This window comes from Zonotrichia leucophrys, chromosome 8, assembly GCF_028769735.1.
Source record: "Zonotrichia leucophrys gambelii isolate GWCS_2022_RI chromosome 8, RI_Zleu_2.0, whole genome shotgun sequence".
In the NCBI taxonomy this organism is placed as follows: Eukaryota; Metazoa; Chordata; class Aves; order Passeriformes; family Passerellidae; genus Zonotrichia; species Zonotrichia leucophrys.
Genome location: NC_088178.1, coordinates 19,444,395 through 19,457,948, shown reverse-complemented (window position 1 = coordinate 19,457,948; position 13,554 = coordinate 19,444,395). Strand labels below are relative to the sequence as shown.

Genomic DNA, 13,554 nt, shown 5'->3' with positions numbered 1-13,554 from the left:
AACAGCAAAACTTAATTGTGTGCAAACGTTAGGCTGCTTTAACTTGGGATGGAGAACAGATTGCTCCCTGCCACCCCAAAAGCTAAGAGCTTACAGATGTGGCAGAAAGCTCATATATCCCCTCCTCTCATTCACACCCAGCTCTGTTGAGGCGCTCTGTTAAGATGGCTCCATTGACTCCCAGTCCCCCATTGGTAACATTTGTGTGAGCAGAGCCAACAGGATCTGGTTTGTGGTTAACAATGCATGTGTTTTCTCCAACAACCAGTCTGTGAGCCAAATCCTTACACATGTAATTTTTCTCACTGGTGCAGGTTATACTTCTGGGCTGATTGAATATATCTAGTCATTTGGGCAAAGACTGTCAATCTGGGCACTATCCTCTTGTGGTTTTCTCTCTGCTATGGTAGCTCAAAGAATGATAACACAAAATTAGGTAAAGGGATATGCACAGAATTTTGGTTTTCAGAACCTTCTGTTAGATGGTTTTGTACCAAAATATCCATGGAAGTTTCATTACTGTGTGAATTTTCAGGTTGAGGGTAGCCCACTGTAGATTAAGATTTTGCTTGCAGAAGAAAACCGTCCCTACTCATATGAGCACAACACAAATTCCAACAGTACTTTGTGTTTTGGTAAACTTATCTCATTTTACAAACTCCCCTAATTGCTATCTTTCAGATATGAAAAGAAATAATTTTCTGTTTTGCTGGAGATGCATTATTTGACTTCAGATATTTAACATGTTTTTTTTCCCTGTGGACAATAGCTGGAGGCCCCAAGCTGGGAAGAATGAGAGCATATCTATAAATAATTCAAAGTAATTGTATGGTTTTGACAGATTGTCAAGCTGCTTAATGCCTTTTGTCCCAGGCAATGGATTTTATTTCTTTGATAAAGTGTTGATAATTTCTCATTGCAATTTCTTTTCTGTCTGTTGTATTTTTACAGAGTCCAGTCAGGTTCATATCTCAGCACAGGTTGGTTCACCTTAATTTTGGCTATGGATGCCTGCTATGGAATTCACGTCTATGGGATGATAAATGACACCTACTGCAAGTAAGATCATAGAAAATTATTTTCATGCATCTACAATTCTGATGTCTTGTCAAAATTTCACAATTGATTTTAATATCATAAATCCAAAAAATGGATCAGGCAGTAATTTCCCAGTGTTTTGCATTGATGTGACACTATTGTCAGCATATTCACTCCTGATATGGCATGTGCTGTTGATAAAATAAAAACATTTACAAAATCTAATATCAGATGTCATAAGGAGATATTTTTAATCAAAGATCTTTTGCAGTTTCTGAATTAGCTGGAAACAAGGTATGCTCATATTATTTTGATAAAATGTACTTGCTTCCATTGCTAAAACAAATCTATAGAGGAAAAAAACGAACACATTGTTTTCTGAATACCAAATACACCTGGAAGTGGAATAAAATGATTAGCCCAGGATAGTTACCTGAAATTACATTTCACTACCATTGAGCAACCTACTTGAACTTTCTCGGTTATATATGGCTTGTTTTGAGTAGTAGAGGGTTCTAATTAGATAATAAAACAAGTCCTGTGAGCTTTATCACCATAAACTGACATAAATTCCAACCAACTACTGTTGGTGACCTTACAGTGACAGTGGATTAATCCTATGGCCAGAAGTATAACTCTAAACACAATTTTTAAAAGTCCAAGTTAAATACTTTAATCTACTGTGCATGGTAGAAAAATATAAAAGGAAACTATTCCTCTTTCATTCAGAAAAGCAGGAAATGTCATGAACAATGTATGGTACTAGCACATGCACCTCTATTCTTCTGTACCTAAGCTCGCCCAAGTCCTGCGTGTAACCAGTCCAGTGCATCACGAGCTCCTAAAGTCAAGCCTTTGTGCAGATTCTCACTCCACATTCTGTGTCACTCCAGTGTGAGGCTCATTGCTGGCAGAACCTAAAAAATGTCACAAACAACAGAATTTGAGTCACAGCTGTTTAATTAGGATATCTTAACACTAGAGGCTGACTTTTTAGAACTTGCAGATCTCACTGATTGAGTCATCCAGATGGAATGAACAGAATGAACATATGTTGTTCTTTGTTTATGAAAACACACAGTAGGCACCCTGGGATGAGGGGTGACAGGACTAAGGTTGTCCTCAGAGAGCTCAGCCAAGCTGGCATTGCATAGCCCTGATGTAAAACCAGCCAACAGCATGGTAGCACTGTTGGCAGCAGAGAAGGATGTCCCCTTTAAGCTGTGATTCTGACTGGATTACCCACTTAAATTGGATGCTGCTCTTATAACTTTCCTGTTCAGCCAGTTCAAGAACCAGTTTCAACAGCTGGGACTATCCAGTGAGAAGATTGGTTGGGAAGGGAGCCTTGTGGGCTGAGTTATCACAGGTTAAACAAAATGTGCAGTGTCCATAGGAGCCATCAGCTTCTCACTGACTGGTAAGATCAGTGTATGCTGAGAGATACACTGAGCTTCTTCTGCCTTAGGAAAACTCCTAGAAATTGTGATGTAATGAAAGCCCTTACAGCTTAGCAAAGGAGCTCAAGTGCTGACACATGGACAGGAATTCAGATCATTCATAGAATTGTTTAGGTTGGGAAAGACCTTTTAGATCATGGAGTTCAGTCATTAACCCAGCAACTGCCAAGTCTGCACTAAACTGTCCCAAGTGCCACATTTGCACGTCTTTTAAATACATCCAGGGCTAGTGAGTCAACCACTTCCCTGGGCAGCCTGTTCCAGTGCTTGACATCCCTTTTGGTGAAGAAATTTTCCAAATATCCAATTTGAACCTCCAGTGGTGCAATTTGAATCAATTTCCTCATGTCATGTCACTTGTTCCTTGGAAGAAGAGACCAACCCTCTCCTCATTGCAACACCCCTTCAAGCAGTTGTAAAGAGTAAGGTCCCTCCAGAGCTTCCTTTTCTCCAGGATGAAGACTCTCCCAGCTCCCTTAGTCATTCCTTGTGAGAGTTGTGCTCCAGACCCTTCACTGGCTCCATTTTCCTTCTCTGCACTCACTCCAGCACCTCAGTGTCAGTTTTGTAGTGAGTCACAAAACTGAATACGGGATTTGAGGTGTGGCCTCAGCAATGCAGAGAACAGGGCACGGTCTCAGCATCCCTGCTCCTGCTGGTCACACTATTGCTGATCCAAGCCAGGATGCTTGTATCTTGTATTCAGGTGTATTATAGATGTATGTTTTTCTGGAAGACAGTACTGAAGTGTATCTTTCTTCTCCCTAGGTCAGAAGGCTTTCGCAAAGTTCCCTACCACTATTACGAGCCAGGAAGAGACGAGTGTGAGGAATACTTTCTCCATGAAAATGCTCCATATGGAGGCCACAGGTTTATCACAGAAAAGAAAGTATTTGCTAAGTGGGCCAAGAAGCACACAATAATATTTACACATCCCAACTGGACAGTGTCTTGATACTGGTTTACTTAACTCTCCCTTAACAGCATATTACAGAAATGTCTCAGTTTACAATAGTTTTGCTTACATCTGGCTGGCCTTTCTCAGCCTAGGTAACACTAAACTAAAAACCAGAAGACAAAGAGGGTGGTGGTTCAGCTGTTAAGCAAAATTAATCTGTGGAAGGCAGACACGTTGTTTGTTATTTCTTAGGGTTTTAATCCACACTATGCACTTTATACTTTAACTGGATTTTACTTCAAGGCAGGAGCAGTTAAAGACAGATGAGATTTCCTGTATATACAGGTGCACACAGAGAGCATGGTGGTCCTTTGAAAATTGTCCATCATCTCAGATATTTAAAATTATTATTTGTAGCTCATTTGCTGTACTAAAGCGCTAGTTCCATTTGTGGTATCAGTAGAAATTTTCAACAAGAGAAATGTGAGGAAAAATACAGACCTCCAAGGTCCAGGAGGAAGTAAATAAAAAAAAAACAACACCTGAATATATTGATACACAGTCTATTGTGAGCACTTGCATATATGGTAAAATTAGAGATGAGCTAAGCATGGTTCTTGAACTGTACGCAACTGTTGAATGAAAAGATATTACCTACTCAAGGCTCCTGATTAATTCATAACTTCTGAAATGCAGCTTCCTTCCACCTTAGTCAGTCTGCACCATCTGGGATGATGTAGTTTGTGCTTTTTGAAGCTGTTGTCCCACACTTCAGCTCCAGCAGAATGGCACTTGGCAAAGATTGTGTTTTGCAGCCCATGATGAACCTTTGGCTGTTGTACCAAGCCTGCTGTCAGTACCCAAGCTGGTGAGTGCAAAGTTGTTTCATTAATATCTCCATTTACTCCAGTTGTGCATTTGACTTGCTCCAACATCCAAATAACAGTATTTTGACAGTACTTCCCATGCAGCCATCATAATTTATTTTAGATCTCCAGTTTCTCCATCTTTAAAAACAAGGATAGTGTCTATCTGCCTCACGAGAGAGTTGTGAGGACTAATTTAATTTAATTTAAAGCACTTTCCTGATGCAGAATGCTCCAGATCATTTATTCTTAACACAAAAACAATGGTACCTGTCATTTATTCTTGTCTGTTGGGTATTTGAAGAAAGTGACAACGTGTCTGGCTCTGATGGCAAATTGTTCTGTGTATCCGCTTTCCTACTGAGGATAATTTGTAATATTGAGTTCTATCAGCTTGCATTTCTTCAGATGAAGTTGAAAGAACTCCCCATCTCACAGTATTATCTGCACATTAAAAGGCAGTTCAAGAATCTTAAAATATACTCATCTCTAGTTTAAGTATGTATTTCCAAGCTTACTGTCATGGAAAGTTTTCAACTGCAGCAGACTCATTTGTATTATGACCATAATTCAAATACGTGTGTGAGTTTTATTTAAACTGTATTTAAACTAATGCTTTAATTTTAGAATGTGTCCTATGAATATTTTAACATCGAGAATGTCAGATTCAACACTGTAATAGCCAATACTGTGAACACTTGAAGGAATTATGTGTGGAACATGTCACACAGGGTTTACTCACACTACTTAAAACATTAACCAACAGGAAACTTTCTATGCTTTTGTAAATCAAGAAAAGGGGAAAGTAAAAAACTATTTTTACATGTAAGTATTTGTATACTGACTATTTCCTATTGTATATTTGTATATATAAATCTATATTTTGTATGTTCATTGCATATATATTCTCTCATCAACTGTTGCAACTCATAGGATGGGGAGGAAATCAGTATTCCTCCTCCTGATCATTGGTTTCTTGTTCCTGTTGGTAGGTGATTCCAGGGTATCATCTGTGTTTCTCCTTCTATTTTCTACCATAAATGCACTCTCTGATTTTATTTTTTTATATAGTTCAGCTTTCACTGCTTTCTTTAGTACTCTAAGTATTCATTCTGGTTGTCAGACAAAGGCTGGGGCCATGCTTATGATCTTGGATAAACATCTATATTCAAACACAGGCTTTGTCCCAGGTTTCTGGCATGACTTTAAGTCTCACCTTCCTGTTTAGAAAAGAAGAACAATAGTATTTTCCTACTCCCTTTCTTGACTGACTTTCTTGAGATGTGGAGATGAGTATTCCCATTTTCAACTTATTTGTATAACACTTTGAAGAAAAGGTGCCCTAAGTGTCTGAAGCTTACAGGCAATGCTGTGACATACAAGTCATTAGAAGTGACCGTTTCTTGTCCCGGGAGTTTAAATCAGTTGTATGCTGATACAACATGGGATGAAATCAAAAGGGGAAAAAGGGTCATGGTTGGAAGAAGAGCTGTAGTAGAAAAACCAGATTTATCACCATGCATCTGTTGAGTTCACATAGGTGTCTGGATATATGGAAAGGTAATAAAAAATTGTAAGGCAGAATTTGAAAAATTCAGGACACGCAGAATTAGGAAGAATGTTCCAGACATATTTTACAGGGCAGCCTGGGAAATCCAGTCATTCCCTTCAGGGAAGAACATCAGCCAATTGAACCTGTATTTTGAAGGTTTCTGGGTTAACAGAAAACTGCTATGAAAGTGCTGCACATGGAATTTGTTTGGACTGGACAGAGTTCCATGGAAGTGTCCTCATGAAGCAGTGTTTGTCCCCCTGGGTGTTTCTCGCCAGTGAGCATAAGGATTCTTCTGCCTGAGTTTGTTCACCTGGTTTCTAAGCATGAGAAAGTTTTTTAAGATGATTAATCCTTGCCATAAATGTTTTGTAAAATATGTGCTTCATTCTGAAGCTCTTTGAAGAATGCTTGCATGCTGCATGAAACATTATCACAAAGGATAGCCAAGAAAAATACAGCTCTAAGAACATCTAAATGTACACAAACTGAGAACACGATTAGAGTTTGGGTGTCACAGAGCAAAGTAAAGGTGTTACTCTCTGCCTGGATTTGCACTTAGAGCAGATCCACTTTAGAAACATTGCAGCAGGCTTCATTCATACTAGAAAAAGTGAAAAAGTGAACATCAGTTCCCTTCTCTAAATGAGCCTGTCTTTAGCATAAGTTAAATGCATATTTACATTATTGTAGGAGTAAGTAACGGTGACCACTGTGTTAAACATGATTCTACAAAGAAATTACTTGGTTGAAATCTGTTAAAAACCAGCTGTGGTACTAAAGAAAGAATATCAGTACTTGGATGTGTAAGGAATCTTGGTGGTTCACCTTCTGAGAGCAGTTAAGAAATCAGCTGAGAAACACTTATTAATTCTTTAAGATAAAACTACTACAGTTTACCTGAATGTAATCATATCCTAATTGCTTATTCATTCAAGCAGTCCTCTTTTAATCAACTACTCATGAGTATAAAACAAGCAGGGAGTTTACCTGAGGATTTCAAAATGCATTTTCATGTTGCTGCTAAGAGAGGAATACTCAAAAATAGTTTGGCCTCTTTTCTTTTTTGCCATCAGTGAGCTGAGTAGTCATCAAAAGTTTCTTCTAAAATGTAGGGGGGATTTAAATACACTTTTTTTAAAAAGAGGGGAAGACATAAAAAAGGCATAAATGGCTTGGTTTAAATAAACATTTAAATGTAAATATACTTTATATTTTATGTTGCATTACCTTCTGAGTTTTGTTTTCAGAGTAGAGAGTTCTAAATAGGAGCAGAAAATTTCATTTAAATTATCTTTTTGACTGGCTAATTACTATTCATAGATAATTGACTGAATAAAATAGTGTTGCTTTTTCTTTCCAAACTGACATAACAGGCATCATCCCAACCTTTTCATCCCTATTAAATGTCCAGATCACAGCCTTCTGCTTATACCAAGGCCTCTTCTCAGAAAGAAAAAAATTAGTTTATATATCCAGCCAAATTCCCTTTCCATCTGGGCTGGGAGGCTCCATCTGCAGACTGCTCCTATCAGTTACATCAGTAAATGGGGAGGACTTATGGAGAGCTCTACTAGGGAGCAGATGGTGTTCCAACTTCTAAAAAATGCCCCTAAAGTGCTTTGGGCAAGGAGTACCCATTGATCTCTCTTGGAAATACTTTACTAAAGTGTTCAGTTTCTTCAATGCCTTTAGCTCCTGTGTAGAATAATTGTCCTACTCTCTTGAGTAGGAATTATCAGCAGTGGGAAAGCCATGCCCTTTAGAGGAAAAAATGGAGGCAAATTCTGTGTTGTTAAATATTTGCACATAAACACCACCAGGGATGAAGAAGTCAGCCTGGCACAAGTTATCTGAACACTCACTGATTTAGGAATCTCTCAGGACTCTCTTCAAAACTAATGGAAGTGGCTTTGGCAAGTTCATGAATACAGCACCTACCCCAGTAAAATCCTTGCACTCCTGGGTAAGCAGTGTTTTGTCTGGGAAGTACCAAAGCAAAAAATGCTTTGCAGAATTAATAAAGAGAAGCTCATCCACCTCTTGGAGGGCTGATGCTGATGGTCTTCCATTATTCACCTGCTAGTGGGCTGGACTGAAGTAGGACCCCACACAAAGATAGCTGGCAGCAGAGCACAGATGCTCAACCAGAAGACATATCCAGGTAAGTAAGAATTAAGTAATCCCTGGTGAATTTTACCTGGATGATGCTCTTAATGAGCAGAAAATCAGAAACATGTTACATATTGTTGCTTCGAATTTGCTGTATTTTTTTCTGCATGTATGTCAGAAATAGTGTGTCTTTAGTTGTGCTGGAGCAAGCCTGGGGTGTGTTCATGGAGAACCTTAGGGTACCCACAAGAGTGAGCCTTGGTGCTCACACAGGGCTGTCTTCCGTGGGCATTGTGATATGCTGTGAGCAGCAGTCATATATTTACTTTAAAAAGTCCTGGTTTTCCTGACTGTATTTAGTTCCTTTGGGGAGGAAACATTTCATTTTCAACAGATGTGTTTCATTCTGTTCCCTTTTTCCTGTGAGAGGATGCACAGGAATGAAACTTAACCATAGAGGAGTGAAGCCAGCTACCAGATTGATTTATATTCTTGTGGCCATTGCTGTGATGTGTGTAGCTAAAGTCATACGGAAGGGGGAAGCTTTTTGTAAACCTGGTCTGGTATAATCTACAGAAGATTATGTGTCTGTTCTGGATTAGAGACTCCTAGGCAAGCCCTCTAAAAGGGGCTGAAGGAGAAAGAAAAGGTCTCTCTCCATTGAAAGACAGGACTTCTGTGGAAGCCATGCTAACGTGTGTGGGCTGCTCCCCCAGCTTTTGTAGGTCCCCACCCAGCTGCAGCTTTGGGCCCTTTCCAGCCCCAGTGGAGAAGAATTCTCCATCTGACCTAGGCAGCCTGAGATCCACTCCAAGCCTGCCCATCCTCCCCTTCTGTGGAGCAGCCAAGTGCTGGATGCGCCCTGGGGCTGCAGAGACAGGCAGGGACACACTCCCCAGGCAGCAGCGGGATTTGCCTGGGGCAGTCTCACCTCAGGTGCTGAACTCAGTTTCCTGGAATAAGATAGGAAAGATATCACTGGTAACAGTAACACAAAGAGTTACTGTTTCATGAGTGTCTTAAACAGCTGATTTCATGTCTTTTTTTGCATTGCTTGCTGCTATTTCTGGGAATTCCTCAAAATATGTAGCTGTCAACATCTGCCACTGCTATTCTAATTTACTGGAAAGAGACTGTAAACTTGAACTGATGCATGTTCTTACCATGTATTATGCATGATAACATGTTACACATTTTATTCTCCACTATAATAAATAATGTAAGTTTTGTGTGAACTCAGTTCAAGCAGCAGAAGTAGTACTTTTTCTTTTCCTCATATCATGTGTTGCCCAGAGCACTTTGCTGGAGCTCTGTAAATGCCATTATCAGCTGGCAGCAAATAAACCGTTGAAACCAGTCAGGAAATAATTACTAAATTTGACATTTTTCACTGAAATATCAGAAATAGTTCAGCTTGCTTTAGTGAACCTACTCTGGCACTCAGAATCACAATTCTATGTTCTATTCTAAGGAAATCTCACATCCTGAGTGTAACTTGGGAATGACTTTTTTGACACAGATGTTGTTAAGAGGTTAGGAGGGCAGTGATCCCAGAGTTTTTTTTCAATTTACAGGAGTATCTTTTTAATGGGAATTGAACATGTAGAAGATTGGCTAAGATGCCTGCAGAGTTTCTAATAGTTTTGCTACTGAAAATAATATTTCTGAAGATGGTTGAAGGAAAATCAAATTGTGTGCTCACTGCTCTTTTGGCTGATCACCTGCACTCCCTCATACACAGACCCTGCAAACACATTGAGTGTCTGCAAACACAGTGGGTCTCTGTAGGGGAGGTCCCTTTTTTGTCAGGTAGGGACAAGTAAGAACAACTAAGACTAATCTACATGGTAAATACAGCTTATAGTACTTGTTGATTAATGTTTGTTCTGTGTATTTCCAAAGCCTGTGTCTGTGTTAGCAAAGAATTATCTTAGCTGGATGGGATCTGTAGCCTGAAGCTGTTGGTGCTAAGGACTTGATCTCCACACTTATCTCTAGTTTGATCCCAGGGGCTGAATGCCACTAGTGATTGGAGCACATCCTTTGCTTCCATCCAGAAGGAATCTGGTGCAAATGCTCAGGAACTCTCCATCATGCAAACTAAAGCTCATTAAGTGAGGCCACTGTACTGCACTGTCCCACAGGAAAGTGGAATTCCTGCTAGACCATCCTATAACTCAGGCTTTGCAAGGGTATTTTTTTCCATGGGTATTTTTCTTTCAAATTTGACATCTGATTCCTCCTGTCAGACCATGGGAATCAAGGGCTCCTGATTCTTCCTAAATTTACCATCCAAATGTGCTCCATAAATCAGGATATAGGACAAAGTGATCCAATATGGGTACAGCATGGTAAGTGCTTTGTTTGATGAAGAGTTAATGTGATTCTGCTCGTGGATGTAATTTTATCCTGAACATGCCGGGTGCTTGCTAATGCATGCATTGTTTTTATATACTGCAAGACGCATAAAAATTCCCTTAATCATTTTCCCAGGGTAATTTTGTTCTTGTGGCCTTCCAGTTGTATCTGTATATGTGTGCATACATGCATTTATATACAGTGTGCAAGCATTCTTCTGTTCTTAGAAAGTTGCTACTATGTGCTGCTAACATAAACTTTTTTAGGTGGTTCATGTTACACAATTTGTTACTTGTATTCTTTGGTTGCCTTTTGTAATGCTGACAAGTGTATTGATAGCAGATACCACTGTAGACTAAGAAAAACTTTCATACCATTTATACTTAACTTTGTATGTTTTGCCATGTGTTTTTTGCTATATGTTACTTAATTTTTGCTCCCATTTGGAGAATGTGCTTCTGTGTATTTGCAAAATTGTGCCTGGATTATTTTAAAACGTAAATAAATGTATACAATTTTCCAATTGTCTGCCATAATTTATGCATGATTTTGTGCAAAACACTTTTATTCTTGTTTATGTATATGCCACTATAATAATATCTGTCAGTTCACAGAACCCAAGGAAACAAAGATCTTTTTTCTCATAAGTGTTGGAATAAATAATGTATAATATATATAATTTATATATTTATAAAATCATTAGAAATTATAATATTGTTATATGATTATTAGAGATGATAATATGAAAATAATAATATTTATAAAATCATTAGAAATTGTAAATCAGCTGTACACAGTTTAAAGACATTTTGAGGCATCTGCCCTACAAATATTCACTAATGATGGGTAAACTCAGCCACAAAACCTACACTTGCAATAACTCATGATTGTATTTCTCTATGTAAAAACACATGGCAGGCACAGATGCACATTGTGGAAAAGGTCCATTGGGTCCTGGTCATAAAGGGCACGTCCTTGCCAGAGCATAGATGTCTTGGGGTGAAGCCACTGGAACCCCAGGAGTGGACACTGAGCACGTGCTTGAGAGCTGTGCAAGTTAGAACGTGGGGGAGAGATCACATTTCAGGAAAAGGTGCAAACCTCTGCTTGCTGACAGGAGTGTGAGGGGGGCCTACATAACTTCTGTTCCCCAGTGGACCCCGTGGTGCTAAGGGAGGAGAGGAACTGGAACTCATTCAACCTCTGGTCTCTAACTTTGCTATTTTCCTGTTCCCAGCTAAGAACATGATTAACAAGCAACAGCTTTGATCTGTAAATCTTAACTTGGTCTGTATGTGCTGAAGTAAACTTATGTAGAGTAGCTGGGTTTGTGGAAGGACTGGAGATTCTGGGTTTATCTGTCAGCACTGGCATATGTAATGCAGCAGCTGTTAGCACCTAATTTTGGGCTGGATTCTGGTATATACCGCTTAGAACTGGGCTATATTTTGTTAGCTACCAGGAAATGAGAAAAATATTTCTGTGATAAGGATAAGACTAAATAAAGGGAAGAAATGCTTTTCACATGCTCAGTTTTGAGGGTCCTTCACGTCTGATATGCTGCCAAGGGGCTTGTTAAGAATTTGTGTGTTACTTTTTCAGGCATACTCTCTGCATTAACCGTAATGTTCACTTCAGAACCATTACAGTGTGAGCTCTGAATGCATATTAGTAGCATGATGTAATATGGATTCATTTCAGCCTTTTTCCATGTAGGATGGTTGGATATATTACTCTTGAAGTACATCCACCAGACATGATAATAGTGACGTGGAATGTGAATGTGAGTTTATTTTACTATTTGTCATATATGTCATAGGACCAGATAATCAAGTAAAAAATCGTTTAATTGTTGAATTAGCCCTCTTACAGCTTTCAAACCCCCATGGAATAGCCAGCTAAACTCCTGAAGCTTTTGCTCCTGTGGCTTTACATTTGGATCTTATTTTATTAGTTTGCACCAGATCACCCAGTAATACTTTGTCAATAGTCTCAGTGATATTTTCTTTTTATTACCAATTTCTTCCATAATGACTGAGTCTTTTGTGAACCTTTGTGTTTTTCTCTAAATTACTGATAAAATTGTGAAGTAGTGTACGCCCAGAAAGCTATCCCAGCAGAAAACCTATTCTTATGATCATTCCCCATTTAAATTGCCATTTTGAAATGTCAGTTAACCAGTTTTCCATTCCTTTAATGTGAGACATGTCAATTTTGTATTATCATGTTTTCTTAACTCAAATGTCATGAATACCACATCAAATGTCATATAGAATCCAAGTGTATCAACAGTGTTGTCTTTCACTTGTACTCACAATTGGAAAAAAAGCCAGCAAATGTGTTTGACAGTATCTGTTTTCCATATTGCACTTGGATTGGCATTTAGCATATTTCTCCTCTTTAATTAGTTAGTAATTGAGTCCCTTGTCAGCCATTCCATTACTTTACTTCAGATCAATTTTAGACTGACAGGACTGTAATTATCTAGGTCATTAAGTTTATCCTTCTTAAATATTAACACAACATACGTTTTCTCCGAGCTTTCTGGAACCTTCCCAATTGTTCCCAGACTTAGCAAAAAGCAGTAATAATAATACTGGAGATTCTGCAGTCAGCTCTTGAAAAACTTGTGGATACAAGTTACTAGAAGTTTCCTACACAAGTGTTTCTTACTTTTCTTACTTTAGTAGCTTCCATTTAATTTTTCCTTTTTTTTTTTCTTGTTGCTTGGTAGTTTATCATCTTCATAGAGTATCATCAATTGTCTGTCTTTTCCTTAAATACTGAACACAAATATTGAACACTTCTCTCTTGTCTTCATTACTCTTAACAAATCTTCCACTTCAATCTGATAAAGAATGGTACCATTGTCAGGATTCCTAATGATTTTGAAAAATATTGTCCTTAATTCTCTGGACATAAATTTCTTCTTACAACTTGGCTACACTTACTGGAGGAATTATATATGTAATGCCTTAGTTCTACTCTATATTCAGTGTTATTAACCTTCTTTTTTCATTTCATTGATTTACAATTAAGTAGAGGTTTTCATTAACCCTTTGATCTAGATAATTTTTGAACACATACAACTTTCTTTCCTGATTTTTCAGCTGATAAACATTTGCATTTTCCAATTATTGAACTGTTTTCTCTCTGAGCTGATTCTCCTTTTCCATAATTTTCAGGTTGGTAAAAAGACTGCACCATCCATATAACTGTGAGCTTCATTCTCTTTCTGCCCAGAAAGATCAATCAAGTTATCATCATAGC

The 13,554-nt window shown here is 38.4% G+C and overlaps 1 protein-coding gene across 1 annotated transcript in view; it reads left to right on the top strand.

Annotated features, from left to right (window-relative positions):
- Positions 1-10,807, top strand: part of ST6GALNAC3 (ST6 N-acetylgalactosaminide alpha-2,6-sialyltransferase 3) — a 215,333-nt gene extending 204,526 nt beyond the window's left edge. Inside the window, exons 4-5 of the mRNA XM_064719679.1 lie at positions 952-1,059; positions 3,267-10,807. Of these exons, the coding sequence (XP_064575749.1) occupies positions 952-1,059; positions 3,267-3,453 (295 nt within the window). The 3' untranslated portion in view covers positions 3,454-10,807. The remainder of the gene's footprint in view (positions 1-951; positions 1,060-3,266) is intronic.
- The last annotated feature ends 2,747 nt before the right edge of the window (positions 10,808-13,554 follow it).